Below are 21,792 nucleotides of genomic sequence, written 5' to 3' on the forward strand. Positions count from 1 at the left end.
CTGGTATCTTGTTTCTATTATATAAGGTTAATGGAATATAGAATCAATTTCCATACTGAAGGTACATTCATGTTGTTTGGTTGTAGACCATGGAGGACTTTAAATGAGGAGAAAATAAGAATATCATTTCTAGTGTTAGTGTAAACTTAGACGTTTAAACTATTCATTTCCAAGCCGTAAATGCATCACTGACATATCCTCACAACTAACAGTATCTCTTTGTGGCTTCATGCTGGGAAGCTAGTGTAGAGGCATTTTTTTGGATATTTTTTCACTGATGACAAAATACCTGCTGCAGTCAAATGATGTTAATAAGAACCACGAGAGTGAACCTAAACAAATTGCAGGCTGTAAATCAATTAGCTGAAAGAGGCTGAAACACTTTGTAGAGCTGAGGGAGACTGCAGAGATGTGAGATGATTATTTGTGGGTTGATCACTATTAGCAACCCATATTATATTACACATAATCCTTAGTACTACTGTTAATATACAAATATTGACTACAGCAGCTTTAACTTTAATTACAAATACCACTCCCATTAACACAGTGAAAAATCTTGACTTGTCCATTTGTCATAACAGAATCATAGAATTTATTTTAAAAATAGTTTTGATAAAAGAATATTTCAATTTTTCCACAAGCATTGAATGATAAATGTGCTCTGTGTATTTGCAGTAAGCAACACATACAGAATGAAATAAAAATACAACATGCAAACAAGCCGTCAATCATGATGAAGCGCTGCTACAAACATATCTGTTAGCGGTATAAATCTCATAATGAACCAGATGCGCTTTTATCTTTTTAAAGCTCAAACCTCCACAGCTCAGCATGGGTTGTTTTTCTCAAAGTGGAGTTATTGAGACTATACAAATCCCCCTGACAGCAATATTCCAGCTAATAAATGCTAGATAACGTAAACTGCACTTACCTGTCTAGGAGAAAAACAACTCAGTTTCAGTTTTCATTCCTCCTGTTACTCTCAAGTTCCTTCCTGTTTGAACAAAAATTCCAAAGCCTGTTGTTTATGAACATTTTGCTAATTCTTGAACTGAATATTGCTCTATCATTTTTTGCATTACACACTTGTCCATGGGATGGTTTGCTGAGCCTGTGAAAAGGTGGTGGGGATTTTACGACCCACAAAAAAATCCACTGAATACTAAAGACATCATTCCAGTAAAAAATTGTCCATGTTGAGGTCAGCAGATCTTTATGTTCTTTAATCTCCATTGTTTATCATATCTGTACGGTTAGATATCACTTGGTGTAATTGAGAAAAGATTTGTGAATTAATCCTTAAACAAACAATAGTACTGTGGATGAATTCCAGTCATGGCCCAGGCTGCAGTACAGCACTGAGTCATGTCCTCTCCTGAGGTTGCTGAATGACTTGGTGTTTTCTGTGGTTTCTGATAATTGCGCCATTTTATTTTGTGACCTCTTTCTCACGTTTGACCCATGATAATATACTTTTCTCATGCAGTTCCACAAGCATGTACCATGGTTTGCCTCCTATTTATAAGATGATTTCTTATTCCTTCTTGTCCATGCTGAATACAAGTTTCCAAAAACTTCTATGATCAGCTCATTATTCGGTTTTGAATGGCAAGAAGTTCTTGTGGCTCAGTTTCTATCTCAGATCTACTAATTAAGATCTGGTGTCTGTTCTAATCACCTAATTTCTCCCCTTCTTACTTTTTTTGCAAGTCTGTTAACATAGAAGTTATTTTTTGGCAGCTCTGTCTCCCTTGCAGTCTAATCAAACCTCCAAGCTTCTCACTGAGACGGGAGCAGATCTCTGATGCAGGCCACCCATCACTGGCTTGGAGTGCAGACATTTTTAAAATGTATTTTTAACTCACATGACATGTATGACATCAGTTCACATAGCTGACATCCTCTGACTATATTCCACTACTAAGCCAACAAAATCTTTATGAATTTTGACCAAGTGCTGTGGCTGTACAATAAAGCAAATAAAAATGGTTAATTGTGCTTTAAGTGGCAGACAATGTATTACATGTTTGGATATCATTTGTTATTATACATATGAAGTACTTGCCGTATTTTGCCGATATGTTGAATATAAACAGTGTACCTCATCTGCCTGAAGTGCAGACTCACCTAAGCTGGATTGTACCATCTGTTCAGGCACGCAGGTGATCATTTAACTAATGTATGCACTCACAGAATATACAAAAACAAAAACAAGACAGTCATTTAGCAATTGCTGACATTACAATTTCACTATGAATGCACACAAATATAACAAACTGCACAAATTTTAATGGAATATCATCTGATGCAAAACAGTTTCACCCCTTTCTCCTTGATTGACAGTGCCCAGACTTCACCTACACACCTGTTTTCAATCATCACTCATCACACCAGTGATCATTTCACAGCTCATACTCCAGTGTGCCACAGAAAGTTCACTTTTTAACTTTCAAAACTTCTGCTCTGTTTGACTGCAAATTTCACTGACTAATAAACATAACAAAATAAATTATTTTTTTAATACCAAACATGATCATGTTGGGTAACAGGGCCAAGTGAGAAGAACACAAAGTGGCTTTAACCTAAAATCTTTAATTAATTAAGGTTATTAATATCTGTAGACAACATTTTTACTTTGCCTTTGATTGAAATACCTTCCAACCTATAAAGTTTCTTACTTAAGGAATTAAAGTCTGCATATGGTGAATGTCTTAATTAGCCTACAGCTATGAGTCACCCTTCCCCAGCAGGTGTTTGTGGTTCTAAGGCACCTTAAATGTTATTTTAGAGCACAAAAACACCAACAGAGTGGGTTGAACCATGACTAAAAAAAACTATGCCACTTCTGAGATTTCCTAAAACTTCAAGCCACTATCTCACAAGTGAATTCCCTTTCCAAGTACAATTATACTTGCATGACTGCTTTAACATAAGAGAGTTTTCTTTTAGTGACGTCAATGATATCTGTTAAATTTCATGGAGTAACTCTACAGAGCAAAAAATGTATTCCATTTAAATTGCCAAAAAATGAATGAGAAAATCTGTGAGCATGGAGAGAGTATGTACATTTGCTCTATTATCCGCCTGGCTGTATTAGGAGACAATTATTACACATCAGCCTGAGCCTTTTTATTGTCAAACAATATTTTAAACCATAACTATTTCCCCAATGAGCACTATCCAAGAATAACACATAGGCATACCAGAGCCCGACAACTTGACAGCTCTCTAAGAGAATTTGGGGACCTAAAAATGGTCTCAGGCAGAGAAAATGCCTTGTAATTGCTGCCAACTTTTATGTTTTGGAGCCAATCTCACAGTGGTTCATATTCTGGTGATTTTTTTGATGAATATTAAGGAGAAATTGATTAAAAACACCATTTAATGATAATTAGGCAATGAGAAGACTTTTCTTATATTATAATCTTACAATAACAGTACCAATCTGTATCATTAGTTCCTTTCAAGTGTCATTTTAAAGTTTTAACTTTTTGTCTTTTTGTCTGTCTTGTATTTCTTTTAAACAGCTAACTTAAACTTACTTTTTTTTTAATAAATATATTATTAATGGATCCAAGTATTATAATGGTCTGTCTCAGACTAGTCTGTCCAGGATGCACCCTGCCTCTTGCCCACTGTCAGCTGGGACTGGCTTGAGCCCCTTTGCAACCCACTGGAGGATAAGCAGCATAGATAATGAATATTGGCTGTACATTTACCAGGTGTCCAAGAAACACACATGAATTGTACTATTGAGACACACATTATCTGTCAATAGGCAATAGTTTACATCTTGTTGCTCTCTCTCCAAGTGGCCAAAAATGTATTTAAGGTGTATTTAAATGCACAGGCTGTGCCAAAAACATATTTTCAGTGTCAAAGAAAAATTACTGGTCAACATTCCCATCAATCATCAATGTGTACTTTGGGTAGTTTCATTTTTAGACTTTCCTGTCGAATCATTTTGGCACCATATGTAGCTTGTATACATAACTCAGACCGGACTGCCCTCAGTATACTGATCTAAATCCTCTTTCATCTGCCAATTATTTTGACCGTGTTCACTCTCCACTGAAGACAGACACATCAGCTTTCAACAACAGCATAGCTTTCAGAGTTAATTTGGGTTTGTTTAAAGCTAAAAGAGAGGGGCTCATGATGTGTTCTTCAGAAGGAAATGAAGCAGGACTTTAGGTATGAGGTATGATTGTAAATGAGGTTACAATGATTTCATCATGCAAAACCTTTTTCTTTAGAGCTTTAACTAAAATGATTCCACTTGGTGCAACGATGGAAGCAGATCTGCTTTCTTTTCACACTACAGTCTGACGTCTCCTTCAATAAAACAATCAATGTTGTGACAACTCAAACACATTATATTAATAGTAAAAATGTTAATAACCTGCCTCTAAGTCACTCTACTTTGGTTCCAACAGCACACATATAGAAACATTTTGGCATAGATTTTGTGCAGCTGATATTAAATCTGGGTGATTCACTGCAGCATGTGTTGAGGACACAAAATGGGGCGTACTGTATTATTATTATTATTATGCCAAAACAGTGTTTCAGTAGAAAGAATCAGAAACATACCCAACACCTTTTTAAGGCATATTTCTGTATTAATACACTAGTCACAATTTCAACTTGTGGGCTTTGCCATTTTTATGAGTCATCTGACTTTAGTTTTCCCCTGTTATAAGCCTCGTTCATTCTCTATGCGATAATTATAACATGCTTACATTCACAGCTCCTCTGTGATTGCTGAATACCAAAGCAAATGAAAGAGTGAAGAATTGTATTCTGCTTTTCTGACAGTGCATGAGGCATGGCATGGTTTGGGGTAAAGCGGTAAGGCTATTTTCAGGAGGCACAAACATGTTTGGTTTCCTTTCCTGAACTCATTTAATGACTTGCTGTGAAGTGGGACAAGAGTCACAGTAGGGGATGTGTCAGTAACTTTGTTTGATGTGAAGAATTTGCAGTGGTGTTGCCTGTTCAGCCCATGTCAGGCAGGTTATTTTTTGTAGATATTAAAGCAGCTAATTTGACATTGATATGTTTTGCTTGGGTTAGAATTTGTTTTATTTAGGTAATCTATCCTCAGCACATGGTTACTGTGTGAATGAAGTCCATCATATGACTGCCAGCATCTTGACATATATAGAGTTGTATGTGAAGGTAGATTTTTCCTACAGATGCCAAGAAGCTGGTAATTATCCCATCCACCAGAAGGCATACCGACTCTATGGTTCACTGCAAGTTTCTGTTTGGCTCCTGGTTTAATATCACTGAACTCCCACACTGGGCAACAGTTTTTGCATTAGAGGAAGTTCTTTACAAAATGCATTATATTGTGCCCACCGAAATGTACATTATCTGCCCAAGGCATGAAACTTTTCTGCTCATGGTAATTTTTATCATGGACGAGGTTCCTCTGTGGGACTTGGGGAACCAAAACAACCGTTTCGTGTGCAGATCTTTGTCAAAATTTGATAAGCTATAACTGCATTTTTATAAATGCATTTTAAAAAACATATTTAATTGTCTGCTAAACTCTCCCCTGCACAGTGATTTCCAATCATACAAACACCATAGACGCACTTGAAACTGCAGTCGTACAATAGTGTTCACTAAAAAGTTGTTTAATTACTTTACTATGCAGAAAAACCCTTTCAAATATATTTTAATAAGTAATGGTTTCTATGCAAAGGCTTTACATACTCAAAACATAGTTAAACTTACTTTAAGTAGATGTAGATGTGTAACTGGCTGTTGGAGTCTAATCTCTGACCAGTTATTCAGCATTCATAAAAAAGCATATCATTTTGTACATGTTTTGTATATTGTTGTATATCATTTCAGAGTCTGGCCAATAAAAAAGTTGCTATACAATGACCATTGCCTTTTACATTTTAAGCCAGTGTAACCAATCACTGCCCTAACACAATAGATGTTTGAGCATTTGATAGTGACACTGAAAGAAAGAAAAAAGCCCACACAAAAACAGAGAAGTAGGCAATGTAAGAATCCTGAACACAGACTGTGTGCTGTTGAAGCCTGACCCGAACCCCACTGAGGCCAAGAGGACTAATTGTTAATTAAGCCAGGCTGATGAAAAATAGCTCAAGTGTAAATGAATGTGTCAGTCTGGAGAAGCACTCAGACACACCTTGTACCCCCACAATAGTAAATCAGCATTATTTTAAACTTGACAGTGCACTCCAGCAGTTCAGAATTGCTGGTTATTATTCATGGTGAAATTAAAATTTGGTTGTTGTTGTCTGAAAGAGAGTGGGAGGAAAAAAAAATGAAAAAAGAAACAAAATGAAAGAGATGGAAGATAAGACATAAATCATGGGAGACAGTGCAGAAGTCTGTGGCTTTTGGTGGAAACATACTGTATATGTGTCAGCGTACTATGGTGGCAACCTGGTAAATTGTACCTCTTGGCAAAAAGAAAGGGAGGAAGGATATCACAGACTTTTTTGAAGCCTAATAAAACACGATCTCATACCCTTTTATTATGAAAATCCTCCCAGGTTTTTCTGATGTTCAGCTGTCTTAATAGTTTTATCCACGACATCTAGCCCTTACCTGCTCCTGTGGCCTTGGGGCAGGACTGAGGCAAGTTTAGGGCAATGTCTCTGAGACTGCCTCTTTCCTCCATGATCTCCTGTAAGTCCTGTTCAATGAGGGACAGACGGCTCTTTTGTTCCTTGGCAGCCAAATGCAGCTTCTGAATTTTTGTGTCCAGTGTTGGGCTCTTCACACTCCCGCGAAGCATGTTCAGACGTCGTGCTGTCTCATTCAAGATCCGGTCAAAACGCTCCAGAGGCACGTTCCCATCTGTTCCGGACATGCAGGAGAGAGGAGAGACGGAGAAAAAAAAGACAGCCTATTTTAAGATTGTAGCTTATATATAGATTCCTACCTTTCTAGTTAGTTCTGCAAATTGTGCAATAGATTCAACAGGAAATGGGGCATAATACAATACTGCTGTATCCTAAACCGCAACATAAGCATAAACTGCAGTACTTACCGATCTTGTTTATTAGCTCTGTTAGTGTAAGAGAATAGGCTTCTAACTGGAGCTTGGCCGCTTCCATGTCTTCCTTTATGTTGGTCAGAGACACCTCAGGCTGAGAATAAAAATGGATATTATAGCTGTATACAGTAGATCCTGCTGTTGAAATGTGTAAGGCTGTTAAATACCTCTGAGGTGGTTTGGGAATTTACTGTGTCAGTTAGCATCTTCTGCTCAGCCAGTTGCTGTAAAACAGATTCTATTTGTGAGTTAAGGTGAGCAGAGGCAGTTCTGGTATGCTTGGCCTGGGTCAGAACGGTCTTGGATTCCTGCACACAAAGAAAAATGGCAGGCAGTTGACTGTTAAAAGATGTTCGGGTTACTTACAGAAGATAAAGGATTACCAAAGTTATTACAATTCATCCTGAGGGGACATGTATGCCAGTGCAATCCATCCAGTGTTTTTTTGAGACAGTTCAGTCAATGTAATTTATCACCTTGAATGACATCAACCATGGATGTCTGCACCTGATCCATCCTGTAGATGTAGATATATTTTATTGAATAAGTGGAGTTTTGACCTGCATGTAATCACCAAGATCAGCTTCTGGAGACCCCAAATGTATGAATGAATCAATGAATAGCCTGAACCTCACAGTGACGTAGGTTTACCACTAAGGTCACTGGGGACCATGAATGACAGAACAAAATTTTATTGCAATTTAAGATCAAGTCAGATACCTTGGCTACAGCATGTGCTCTTTGTTCTGCCTCTTTCGTGGTGGACAGACTGGAGTTTTCCAGAGCAGGTTTTAGCATCTTCTCAATCTGTGAGACTCTTTTCTTAACATCAACTAAAACCTTTCCCTCCAGGGGTCTCTCCTTCTTCAGTGCAGCCTTGGTCTGGGCGTGCTGACGGGGCCACTCCCTCACCATGTCTTCGTGAAGGAAGGTCAGGTAGAAGGATTACAATTAAAATCAGGATTACAATTAAAATCAAAGTTGTATTGAATCTTAGTTATATTCAAATAAATGGTTATGTCCACTGGCTGAATTTTCTGAGAATTGTATTTAATCTGTTAATTTATCATCTACTTATTTTGTTCTACTCTGCTTTACTATTTTAATAAAAGTCTGAGCAGACAACTTTAATTCATGGAGTTGATGCTGTAAAAATTCTCAAAAAAAATTCCCCTTCATCACATTTTCCACAAAAGCTGCTGCTGCATTCAATAAATGACAAGTAGGTGGGAACATCATAATGGCAATGACATATTTATTATAGTAATACTTGTCCCTGTAGCGCTTACTGTATGTTTCTTTTCAATCTCAGTACTTGGCATTTCAAATTGAGGAGAACAATTCAGTTGGGTGTTCAACAAAAACAGACAGCAAGGACAGTGAAAATGATTAATAGGTCTGAACGATACTTACTTTCAAGTTCTCTGTGCAGGCTGATGGCTTCTGATTCCACCTCCTTCCCTGTCACCACTGATGACAAAGCCACGACCTTTGCCCCTTCAGCACGAGCTCGCAGCTTCATGAAGAGACCCATACAACAATACATGAGCTCACTGGAGTCAAGTGTATGCAAAGCATACAACAGAAGGTAAAATCTTTATTGTAGTGTATAATCTTTAGCTGGTGGGAAGACGGCACATGGTTCATTAACAGAGTTTACAGTTATGCTAGGGGCTCTGTAAGGAAATACTTGGCTACAGATTCTAATATCATGTTCACCATGTCTACAATCACAGCCTGTTGGCAATAAAGACAAGTACAGCTGACACTGATGCAAATACAGGTCTTTGGTAGCAAACTATATTAAATAAACTATATTACTGCACAGTATTATGGCACTAGAAAAAAAGTCAGCATTCATTATCTGGGGACATAAAATGCTTGTACAAAATTTCATGGAAATCCATTCACATGTCCATTGTGGAGATATTTCAGTCTGAACTGACCAAGTGGTGAACTAACCAACCAATGGGCAAAGTGACATACCTGATATCAAGGCTAATAAAACCTTTATATTAAGCATTAAAGAGAAAATTCAATACACATTCGAAATATGTAGACATAATACTGCATGCTACAGTACATTTTGTCACCTCTGTGATGTTATCCACCATCTCCAGATTTGAATTCGTGTTTTTTTTCAGAGCCTCCATCTTGTCTGTGACCTTACTGATGAGATCATCTTTGGTCTGAATTTGCTGGTCCAACTCTTTGGTCTGATTCAGTAGGTTTTCGCCCCACTAAACAGGAAGGACACACAAATTCAGCGCTAAGATTAAAACAGCCTTGTTTTTATTTCTCGAGCACTTTTGCAAAATCTGTATTCAGCCATTTACAGAGGACACATTAGTCTATTTCTGTGTCATTTTCCAGTATTTGCTCTGCTCAGAGATGCTGCAGTGGTTAATCACCCTCCTGTTGAAAAACACAAACCCCCATGAGCAGCAAATCCTGCCAAAATCTTCTCTCCTGTGCCTACTCAGTGTCCCCCTCTGCTTGCCAAATGTTAAATCAAGAAAATAAAATGGAGTGGAGTTAACTGCCCACTCTTCAAAAAATGAGAGATGCTTGTATCTCTACATGAGCCAAGTTAAATGACCTGGGGTGTTTTTTTATATAAAATGTGTAGCTGTCATAGCAGCTCATAACTATTCTATGGGATTCACTCATTGGTCTATAACATAAATCTTCTAAATGTATTTGAACCCTGCAAGTGCTGTCCAAACTGACCTCTGTTATAATGTTGGTTGGATGTGGTTGGTTGAGCTGTTGTGATGGGCTGGCATCTGTCAGAGCCAGCTGATGTAAGGATGATGTGATGTTACCCAGGGCAAGTTTTAAACCAGCAGCTTCACCCTCCAGGGTTAGTTGTTTGGCTGCAGCATCATTCACCTGCGCTGTCAATTTTTCCTTCTGCTGCTGCATTTGTGTTATTCTAAGATGAAAGTAGTAGAAACATAGAGTAGCAGGTGTAATCTATGAATATTTCTTCTGTTCATTTGATTTATTAGCATTAAAGTCATGAAAAGAGAAACTATGCTGCAGAGTGTCCCCCATATATTTCACGTCACTTAGAACATTTAATTTTATGTCTTACCCTATACAAATTTAAAAAGGATTGTGCTGTGGCATAGTGAAACCAATAAAATAAATATGGGAACAAGACAATTTGACTTGTTGTAAGTGAGTAAAGAGAAGGTGACATAGTATAAAGAAGCAATGATGAATTCATGAAAGGTGTTATGCAGGTGCAGTAGATGCCAAAGAACAGTTTTATCACCTGCACAGCTGTAATGATATCCAATCTGTTTTGCCTCAACAGAACAGATTCACAAAAAATCACATTATGTGTCACTCTGGCCTATTTTCAAATCTGCTGTGCAGAAGTACATGCAGTTCTCCTGGGCTGCTAAAAATAATTTATTTTCACAATAATTAATTTAACGTATTTGGCAGAAAACTGGAATGTTGGAAGATTGTGCTTTGAAGTATTATCTCGGCGTGAAATATGGCTGATGCAAAAAGGCACACAAACATAAATGACAAACAGGTTGTCTGTGGGTGCCTTTGAAAAACAGTCTGTACAGCAAAGGTCTAAGTCAAGGCAACTAAAACTGCTCAACTACGGTAGCGATTGCCCATTTGGTTAACGGAAACTAAAGTTGACTGTATGAGATGGGATGCATCCCACAACAAGCAGTACTCATTCTGCAGAAACATGGCCCAAGCATCAATACATTTTACATTTAACCTTTTGTCATAGTGGAAGTAGTTATAACTACTTAATATGTAGTTACTGTAGGTAGTTTAGGCCAGTGTTTTCCATTCTACTGAGTCCCCTCTAAAAGGTCATAATATATGTCTGAGTCTAACATCTATATCTCTCAGGTCTTCTCGTAAGGTCTCTCCAGCACAGACCTTTTGAGAAGTTTAGAAGGAAAATCAGTCTCTGGCAACTGAAATGTGATCTGAAACATGATGGAGATGAAAATCTTTAACTACACACTGAGGTCACACTGAGGTGTTTGTATTTGGCTACAAACCAAAAAGGTTGGAAACCATTAGTTTAATCTTTAAAGCGTAACCTAATCCCCTGTGAAAATCCTGTTCTCACTGACCTACAGTGATGTGTTCTTAAGTGTACTTAACAAACTGACATCACTGTCGGGTGTGATTACTGGGTGTGGTCAGTGGTGTGAACGGGCTTGGAGCAAGACACTACTTATAACACTGGAATTAAGTTACTCATTTTAAATACAACGTACTTCATACACAGATTTTTTATGTAAAATCTTAATGGAGTGTAGCAAGTAGGTACTTATTACAGCTGTTAAATAAATGTGGTGGAACAAAAGATAGAATATTTGCTTCTTGCAGTGGAGTAGAAGTACAAAGCAGCAGAAAGTTGAAAAACTTATGTAATTCTGTTAGTCCTGAACTGTCACACGTGTGTGGTAGTATATCACACTACATCTGCTTTTTCTGCAACTAGGTGTAAAAATAGGTGTTAATTGTTTATAAAAAAAAGTAAAAATGGGTGATTATAAGTGTGTGAATAAATAAATAAGAGTTTCTGATGAGAACAATCTCAAGTACTCTTAAGGATACTGGCTTATCTGGACCCTCGTAATACAGACTTATTGTTAGTGACTGCTTGAATCCTTTTGTCATTTTCTGACTGGATAGCCATCCTGCCTATAAAATGCATCTGATCTGCTTAAGTAGCAACACACAGGAAAATATGTGTGGGAAATGCAATTTTATGCGGCCCATCTGTGCATAAACTACTCACTCTACATTCTAAAAAGCGACACAAACACACACAGGCACGGACACACATGCGCGCGCACACACACACAAACACACACACTGTCATCCAGCAGTGCTCCAAAGATTAACAGAACTCTCCTGAACCAAGCTGACTACTGTTAGAAGGGGGTAATCAATTTTAAGTTCCTCGCTTTTGCTCTCATCATGGCCACCGGAGGGCTTTTTGCATCATTCTGTCTAGCATTCTGGATAATCCTCAGAGCAATCACACGCTAGGAGATGCAGCAAGCGTGCGGCAAATCCAAGAAAGCAATAGGCTTACAGTGGAGAGAAGCTGTCCCCCTGTGGCTAAATGTCTTATTCCTAAACTCCAATGTGCTTTAAAAGACTGCTGTGAAGAAGAGGACCTTGAGCGGTAATACAGGGATAGGTGCACTTTGTTAGAAATATACTGCAAAAGCACAATAATCCAGGGAGTCATGCGGCTTGTTGGGATTTTGCAGTAAAGTACGTTTTATGTGAGTAGGAGACATTCTTTCTGCTTGTGCCTGTCTGTGTGGGCGTGTGTTTGGGTTTGCTTGTTGTGCTCACTGCTCCGTCAGGTTCCTGATATACTCCTCTGTGGAGTTGTCTTCCAGTAGATCCATCAGGGAACCGAAGGTCTGCTTTGAAGCTCTTACCGCCCTGTTGGCTACGGCCTCGATGTGGTCTGCCATTTCTCTGTGACTACAAGGCAGGGAAAAAGGAAGACAAAGTGAAAGGAGAGGGAAAATGTGAGTAACATAGAATAACGGACCATTACAACTGCATGAGGAGAGATGGAAATGGATTTCAGCATCAATGACTTCCACTCGTTGGCTCTCCAATCCAGATTTCTGTAACTACTACATAATAGTGCTGCATAGTCTAAGAAGCCAATGGCATCAATTCACAGTGGCCTAACCACAATGTAAGAGAAAAGCTTTAAGTAGCAAGTCAGGAGCGAAGGCATTTCAGAGTTCACGACAGTGGGTTTTGCTCATAATTGGCCACAATGACCTGATTTACCTTTTCATTAGGATGTGTGAGTCATTCACCATAATGCTCCATTTGTTGGGTCCTGACAGCACCTCAAAAGGAATGATCTATAAAAAAGTTAGAGAGGAAAAGAAACAGACTGAGCAGGTCTGAGATGTTAAAAAACACTGGCCTTGAAAAGACGTCACACTCTTTTGACATGTTTAATTAAATCATGTGAAATAAAGTCGGCATCTAATAATTAAGAGCTTTTTCGCACTCCAGCTGAGTGGAGAGTTTTTTTCAGACCCAGGGCTGTTTGAGAATTTTGGATCAGTGTAATAACTGTTAGAAAAACCTGGGTGTAATTCAGAAAAGCAGCCGTGAGTCTGCCTCAAAATGTTGATCTCTGGTTTGCTTTAAATTTGCAAACAATAAAACTCATAAATGAACTTCTCCACTTAAATATATGCAATGAAGAAGGTTCAAAACAGGGGCATATGGAAAAACATCACTCAGAATAAATTCCCTGAAGTTTTATCCTGATAAATGTAATACGTACACAGTCGAATGCAGAATCCTTCCCCAAGTGACATTTAATTTGAGCAAATGCAAATAAAAATGGGAAAACCAAACCAACAATTGCTAGAGTAGCATTTTTTTTCATTGGGGGGTTGGGGGGTGGGGGGTGCTGTTTATTAATATGAAATTAAATTGCTGCTGCTTCAGGCTTACCCAAGTGATAAGGGCTACAGAGGTAATTTGGTGCACACATGCAGACACACAATCGGAAATAGAGAGCTATATATTGGCAAAACAAGTTCTCTCATCTCCCCAAACCTAAATAACATGGCAGCAGTATCCATAATAGATTCTTGGAAATGCTGTGGAAACAGTGGAAAGCCTTGCGGTGGGGGAAGTACAAGTTGTTAATTTTAGTTTCTATCAAACACTTTTTGAATTTTCATTCAGGCAGGAGTTTGTCACTCTGTCTGAGGGTTGCTGAGGTTGGAGGTACAAAATATTGTTTTGCTTTATGGATCTAGACAAATGAACTCCACCAACAGCAGTAAACTACATCCTCACAAGGAGAAGAGATCGATTACATTACATACAATAACAGAGCATGCTTACATAATAAATACCCGGGGACTTTACGCAATAAAATATATACCATCGAAAAACACAATACTGAGGATATGGTATGTTTGATTTGCCCACCATGTTGTCCAGGTCCAGTGTTGCCCGCTTGAGCTGTTTCTGAGATGTTCTGATCATGAGCACAGTCTCTGTAAAGGTCTGACACACACCTCTGCTTCCTTCATCCTTCCCCTTCTCCTTCCCCTCTTTCTTTGTCATGCTGCTGCTGCAGTTCAAAGCAGATGTAATAACATTCAGCTGGGCTAAGAGTGTGCCTGTAGAAGCTTCTAGCACAGAAAATTGTTTTATGAAGGCCTCCCGTGCCTCTGAAAGAACAAAGAACACAAAGCAAATAAAACCACATTAAGTTCTTTATAGATTATTCCACCAAGATTTTTGTTCCAGCCCTTTGTGGCTGGTAAGCTAACATCTCTCTCTCATTTACTGTGTGAACTCAGACTCTCTTCCTTCCTGTCTGGAATTCTACCCAGATGTTGTCTCTCTCACTGTCTAATCAGGCTGGTTGCATTGCTGGTCTGGAGGTTAGCATGACTAGTGTATTTCATAAAGTATTATTATTTTACAAATGCATTAAAAATCCAAATCTTAGCTAAATCTCTTGGGTAAGTCTCTATAAACTTGGACACCTGGATTTGGACAGTTTATCCCATTCTTCCTGGAGGATCCTTTCAAACTGTGACATGTGACATGTGACAAACAGATTGCATGAAAAGAGTAAAATGCCATACTCAGGGCTCTCCACAGTATCATATGAGGTTTCTATGAGTGTTATTAGCACTGAGTGTAGATTTATGGCAAGAAAGCATCAAGGAAATACAATCACGTGTGTGAAAAATTAAAGGATGTGAGTATTTTTTGAAGTCATTGTATGTTTTTATCCCTGTTGCTTCATTTTGCAATATACTGTACTTACTTCTTTGTTTTGTACCTTATAAAATAAGTGTGTGCCCACAGAGTCTGTTGCTCCCACATACTCATTAAATCATTATTGGGCCACCCAGGGTCTTAAAGAGCATGGCTGGAAACTTTGTGTAGTGAGTATGTGGGTGTTGGGAGGGGGACTGCTAGACAACTATTATCATGATTGCAACTATAATCATTATAAACCAGGGATTAGAGATGCACCGCCTGTCATATAAATGGGGATTAAGTTGGTCACACAGCGCCTTGTTTGATATTGTTATGATTTGTCTCCATTTGGCCTGTGCAGCTGAGCCTGTAAGCCCTTTCCCCTCCAAAGATAATGAGGATATATCAGTATTGTGTTAAAGTAATTGGGAGAGGTTTGTAGTGTTGCTTGCTTCCTGATTTAATCGCTTTGTTGCGTTGTAACTGTAACAACATCACACTGAAGAGAGACAGACAGAGCAACAGCCCATTTGCAGAACACTGGGTGTGATGTCCAATTTCTTAGCCATAGTTGTTGGTTTTGCATGTCCTGATGTGGCATGTTTTCATCTTTCAGTGAAAATGTGTCAAAATACTTAACAATGGCACATAAAAGAGCTTCATGTTTCACAAAGCACAGGCTGCCAAGTCTCCATTCAGATGTCATGACCACAGAGGAAACATTAAAAGGAGTGACAGGCCAAGGGGAATTATCTTGGCTTCTGGCTGCTGTTACCTTGGAAGGCCAGAAAATCCTCAAGAGCATTGGGTAGAGTATCCTCCCTCTGGTGCTCATGCTCATAAAGCCTGGCCATGTGATACTTCAGCAGGTGGTGCTGCTTTCCAAATCTACCTCTGCAATCAAAGTGAGCCAGCAGCTTCTCCAAATCTCGCAAGCGAGTCCTCAGCTTTTCTACCTGTAATAACACCAAGATTTATCACTGATGGTGTCAACGAGAATACAGATTTTTAAGAATAAAAAACACAGGGCTACAACAAGAAATACCACAACAAAATATCTATCCATCCAGATCTGTATTTATTTATTCAGACATGGGGATTTAGATAGGACTCTGATTCTTGGTACACCATAACATCAAAATGTAGTATTTCAACAAAAGCAATGAATAAATGAATATCAACTACAGGATAAGGAGAGAACAGTTTTCATATCTGCATCCACTCACACTTTTCTCTGCATTGCATACAGCCAAGAAAAGCATTTCAGAAGATAACTAGATTAGACTTTTCAGAGAAGTTCAGGTCTGAAAATGGAATGAAATTGCTGTGACTGGCACCAATTTGTTGATCCTGGTGGTTAAATGGTCCAGATCTATAAAAGAGCCTGTAATCGCTGTGATCACGATTTTTCAACTCAGTGAGCATATTGCAGCTATTGTACATGTGTTTAGTTATTGAACGGGTTTTTATTAGAAATCTCTTTTTATTGTATTAGTTAGCAACCAAGCTCCCATCTACAGTCCAGTCATTTTAGCACAAGGTACAATGCATGCTTTATAAAAAAATACTCTCCTACTCTGCAGTGATTTATAACATACCATATATCGTTTTCATTCTTTTACGTCATTCTTTATTTTCCCTTCCAGTTTCTTTTTAATATTTTTCTTGATCATCAAACACACATCTTTGTCTTTTTCAACCTTCTTCTCTTTGTACTCGTTAGTCTTTTCCTTCCTGTGTGTAAGCCAGCAGAAAATGTGAGCAGAAAGACAGAGAGTAGGAGAGGCTGAAAGGGAGAGCTGGGGGAGACTGAGGACAGTGAGAGTAATTGCAAGTGTTCAGAGCATACAAGGCTTGGGATGGTCACTGAATTGCTAACACTGTGGAAATCACACCATGCATTCACACAGGTACAAGCTGGTCTGGAGTTAACACACATATCCACTTTAGAAGGAATATGTACAGAGAAAAAGACAGAACATGTCATCAGCATTGGATTGGCCTCAGAAGGCAAATATAGGCACACAGCACCTTAGCATATGGAAATGGGTTGCAGCAAATCTTAAGGGGCAGGAAAAAACTGCACAGGAGATCATTAGGGCAAATGTCTCTTTCTGTTTCACTGCACATCTACCATTTACTTGCAATCTACAAATACAAAGGAGACATACAGGCGTTAGCAAGGCCTACAAAGGCAGGATGTGCAAAAGGACTGTTCTATTTCAAGAACAAATTGCACCTTGTAATAGCAAATGCCAAGACATAATCCACACTTAATGTAGTTTTGCAGCACATTTATATGAATTCAGAATGTGCAACAATATGCAGAGCAAACATAAATTTATAAACTTGATGAGGAATATAGAGAAAAATGGATAAGGGGGAGAGAATAAAGATTTATAGTCAGGGCATAAGTACATTTACTCAAGTAGTGTATTCTACAATTGTAATATATTGCTTTCTAAAATGCTACACCTTTCACTTTTGGAAAGTTTTAAATAAGAGTATTTTATTAAATTTAAAAAAATACAGAAAAATCGATGAAAACAGCTTCAGCCCTAAAATATATATGTTTAAAATATAATGTATTCTTATAGTTTAATACAACTTAATGTGTGATTATTGGACTTATTTTCATCACATGGCCAGAGACCCAACTCCTGGTAATTCCAAAGTTGCTGTGTATTTATCTGCTGTGTATTCTTACTTGGCCTACTAGTTATTCCAGTGATATGCTGTGTATATATAATCACAACTACTTTCTGCTGGCCCATGCCTATAAAGTGCCTCTGAATGGTTGTTCTCATACAAACACATAAACTCACCTGTTTCTTGATAAGGCCATAGCAAACGGGGCATTCCTCACACTGGTGTGTGACTCTGTTGTGGAAATAGTTTAACTCACATTGGTCACACTTATAACCCACAAAGCCTTGACGGCAGTGGCAGGTACCGTTATTGTGACACTGCATGGAAACAGAGCCCATGGGGTCACAGTTACAGGCTGGGAGAGGACAGGACACCAGGTTCATGTGGAGACAGGGAAGCAGTAGAGGAGCGGAGATAAATATTAAGAGTTAAAATGCCTTTATGTGTGATCTGTAGAGAGATTTAGAGGATGGCACATAGTGCAGTTGTGATGCCTGAAGTAAAGTCCTGTACCTCTGCAACCTCGTGATGAGAATCCAAAGAAGCCCATCCGGCAAGAATCACACAGTGTCCCCTCCACTCCTGCACGACACACACACTGCCCTGTGATTGGATGACATGCGTCGGACGACGAGCCAATCGGATTACATTTGCACCTGAGGAAGGCATGAAAATAACGTCTTAACACCTTCAGTTAGCAAGCCCTGTTATTATACGGTTTTTGAGACAGCATTTATATTTTGTGTCTCTAGTTTTTCTTATTTGTCTTTTCTGCTACTGTAACACCAGAATTTCCCCTTGGGGATTAATAAGTGCTCTACCTACCTACCTACCTACCTATCTATCTACCTACCTATCTACCTATCTATCTATCTATCTATCTATCTATCTATCTATCTATACAGTACAGATCCACCAGGACTCACACTGGGAATCTGTTTACCTTTCACATCCTATGCCTGGTTGGAGGTTGAAGAAGCCAACTTCACATTTACTACAATCCCATCCAGTCACATGACTGAGGCAATGACAATTTCCTGTCTGAGGATGGCAGTCATTTACATGCCCAGTGGTTCCAGCAGGATTGCACCTGCAGGCTATAAAAACAAACAAAACAAAACATTACATGCTTTATAGTTTAGATTTTGCCCACGTCTCTCATTGGCATGCAGGACTCTTTATTGATTTGATCGCAGAGGACTTAAAGGAACAAAATGGAAGGAAATGACAGACAATATGTGGGAGATTCCTGGGTGCCTCCCTGACATTGTTCTACAAAGAAATCCAACCCAGGAATACCTGGATAGATCTGAAATATTATAAGAAAAAGTCAAAGGCAGAACACATCACAGCTGTTACTCTTTGGTCTCTGTCAGCCTTTTGTAACTTTGACTCTTCTCTTTTTCTTTCTTTTTGATGATCTTTCTCACTGACAGCTGTTGGTTTGCTGCATTTCCAGTTGTTGCCTTTCATGAAGATGAACTCCTAAATTGATTAGGCAAGTCCATTTGTATGCACTAATTGTGCATTCTTTAGAAGTGGAACCCAAGGCCATGTAGTCTCTAATAGAATTTGTCCAAAATATTGATCACTTGACTCTACCTATTCGGTGGAAACAGAACAAGCTGAATCATAACAGACTGTTCTCATTGCACTCCAAAGTCTTTGAATTTGCACATGTTTCAAATGCAGACAAACTTTTTCTGTTTAGCAGATGAATGTGAAAATAGTCTTCTAGTGTCAAACTCTGCACAGACAATTCAGCATTCTGCATAGTGCAGGTCAAACACCTGAGGAGCACAATGCTAAACAAACTTTTAAGTACAAAGGGATCGCTGTTGTCTACCAGATACAAAATGTCTTCCCTATCTTCTTTAATAAGTTGCAAAATAATAATTAATGGATTGACCAGTGTTCCATCTGAGTCATCCCCCTGTTACTCACGTTTGCACTTCTGGCCAGCTGCCTGGTTTAAGGCATCGCCGTAGAAACCCCGCTGGCAGCGCTGGCAGCGGTCGCCCTCTGTGTGTCCCAGGCATTTCAAACATCGCCCAGTAAGGTAGTCACATATTCCCACGGCGTTGAAATCTACGTTGCCATTGCAGTCGCATCTCACACATGGACGAACAGCCCCAGATTGTCCTAGGGGGTCACCATAGTAACCATCTTCACACATCTGACAGCGCATCCCTATTCAACAGGAAAAGTGAAAGAAGTGGGCAGAAATTAGAAGGACCAGAAGGCTTTTGGAGGTCATTCTCATGTCACCTCAGAGTCTGTTTTAATTAAATTAAAAACTCATATCAGATGTGTCTGAATCTCAGATGGCATTGTAGTCTGACAGTCCCTGCAAATGAGCTGCTTAAAGTCGCAGTCTTCTCAGTGTAGAAGTGTCTTGTGAAAATGTTCTTATCATTGTGGTCTTGACATAAAGCTATTTATGTGTGGTGTCATAAAAAATGACCTTACATTGTTCATCTCACCTGTCTGTCCTGTAGGGCAGTTGGTGCAGACCACCTGTCCTGTCTCTGCAATTTGGGCACAGCTGGTGTGGTCTGGGCAAGGGCAAGGCTGACAGTCACCAGGTGTGCCAATCAAAGCGTTGCCATAGTAACCATCCAGGCAACGTTCACAGGTCGTCCCAGTGGTGAAGTCCGAGCACTCACACACACCTGAAAGAGAGAGAGAGAGAGCGAGTGTAACCTGTTTATATAGATCACTCTCTCTCACACATTGGGTTTGACACACAGGGGTGATGTTTTTCCTATCGCCAGCAGAGAGTGCTGTGTCTCTGACCATAACTCTGACCAGCCACTCCACACAAATGCACCACTCCACAACCCAATCTGGTAAAACAACATTCCCCACAGCCCACTGTGGAAAGCAGACAACTAAATTCACCCTGGCTGTGATTGCTTTGGGAAATATATGTCCAAAAGCTTTTCCTGAAATAAAGCAATTCACCTGAGGATGTTTTAAAATCCTTAGAAACACAAATCCACTTTAAACCACATCAAAGGATTTGTTCATATGCAACATGTTAGCATACGTGTATATACACCAAATTGCTTATTTCACATTTTCAGTTCTCATTGTGCCAGAGTGGACTCTACGACTTTACAACATCAAAAACCCTGTCTCTTTCTTCAGTTGAGTGACCCGCAGTGGGTCTAACGTCACAGACTGTGATGATAGGACACACATACACCCTCAAATCCTTCTCTCTGCTTGCTAAATTTGTGCAACAGCAACCTCTGAAATGAAACTGTGCAAATGTGACATAATATAATGTGGCATTCTAATTTAATAACTCACTGACTAAAGATTACAGAGCACCACAAAGTAATGAGTGTTCACATTCTTGGAAAATCACAAAGAAAAAAGCAACTGCTAAGATGCTTACAAAGTTAAATTCATCATAATATCACAATGAGCAGATATACATTAAATTTTAATCAACCTTATGCATTTTAATTTGGTAACAAAATAGCTGCTTTTGTGCTGCTCTGTGTAACTGCAAGAAGCTACTTAGCATTCCTACTGCACTGTGTGGTGTTTGGCTTTAAGTATTCACTGAGCTGGATATCACAGAACTTAATAATTTCAATCATTTCTAAAATTTCAAAGTTTTTCAAATGACTTCAGCATGGGTTGATAACAATAATTGTGCTGATTTTCTAGAGAACCCCAATAACATCACGATGCACAGCAAATAATCCTCGGGCATGCAATCTTACAGACTCCTCATTAAAATTTCCCATCACCCCCTCATAGCCTACAGTGTGATTCAGTGAGAAGCTCTTTGCTCTGCATTTTTAAATCTGCTCACGTCACTGAACATTGGAGTAAAGAAATTTCTGCCTCTAGTTACGAGGGTCACTGCAACCAGTGTCTTCTGTCCCTAAATAAAGCTCTGTCAACTTTCAGACTGTAAGTCAAGTATATGAGATAAAATAACGGCTTCAAACCTAAATTGATCACACAGCCATTAGGGGGAACAATTATCCCATTGCCTGGTGAAGTGTAGACTTCTGAGTAAAAATCATTATTTCTTTGGCGAGGTGAGGTGAATAATACATGACTTCCAAGCATATAATGCCAGTCATTTGAATAGAGTATTTAGTAATAATGATTGTTCCTAGCATAAAGAAGTGAATCTTTCTTGAATTTCACAAGGCATTACAATGACACTGATGGTGTGCAGTGTCAATCCCCAATGAGCCATAGTAAATTTAATGGCAACAGAAATGTGCTGACTTTACTGAGTGTGAAGATGACTGAGCGTGATATGAGGCAGTAGAGCCACTGAGGGCCTC

General features: G+C 39.0%; 1 protein-coding gene across 2 annotated transcripts in view; it reads right to left on the reverse strand.

The window, feature by feature from the left end:
- Positions 1-5,627: 5,627 nt before the first annotated feature.
- The window catches only part of lamc3 (laminin, gamma 3), an 81,147-nt gene continuing 64,982 nt past the window's right edge, over positions 5,628-21,792 (reverse strand). The window contains exons 13-28 of one of the 2 annotated variants that reach the window (XM_026297480.1): positions 19,960-20,148; positions 19,421-19,666; positions 18,420-18,573; positions 17,990-18,132; positions 17,653-17,831; positions 15,603-15,783; positions 14,039-14,283; positions 12,869-12,945; positions 12,413-12,547; positions 9,782-9,986; positions 9,145-9,291; positions 8,465-8,567; positions 7,772-7,968; positions 7,219-7,359; positions 7,046-7,139; positions 5,628-6,852 (exon numbers count right to left, since the gene is read on the reverse strand). In XM_026297480.1, the coding sequence (XP_026153265.1) occupies positions 6,590-6,852; positions 7,046-7,139; positions 7,219-7,359; positions 7,772-7,968; positions 8,465-8,567; positions 9,145-9,291; positions 9,782-9,986; positions 12,413-12,547; positions 12,869-12,945; positions 14,039-14,283; positions 15,603-15,783; positions 17,653-17,831; positions 17,990-18,132; positions 18,420-18,573; positions 19,421-19,666; positions 19,960-20,148 (2,699 nt within the window). In that variant the 3' untranslated portion in view covers positions 5,628-6,589. Of the gene's footprint in view, positions 6,853-7,045; positions 7,146-7,218; positions 7,360-7,771; positions 7,969-8,464; positions 8,568-9,144; positions 9,292-9,781; positions 9,987-12,412; positions 12,548-12,868; positions 12,946-14,038; positions 14,284-15,602; positions 15,784-17,652; positions 17,832-17,989; positions 18,133-18,419; positions 18,574-19,420; positions 19,667-19,959; positions 20,149-21,792 lie in introns of both variants that reach the window. The other variant, XM_026297479.1, reaches the window with a different exon arrangement.

This window comes from Mastacembelus armatus, chromosome 12 (genome assembly GCF_900324485.2).
Source record: "Mastacembelus armatus chromosome 12, fMasArm1.2, whole genome shotgun sequence".
Taxonomy (NCBI): domain Eukaryota; kingdom Metazoa; phylum Chordata; class Actinopteri; order Synbranchiformes; family Mastacembelidae; genus Mastacembelus; species Mastacembelus armatus.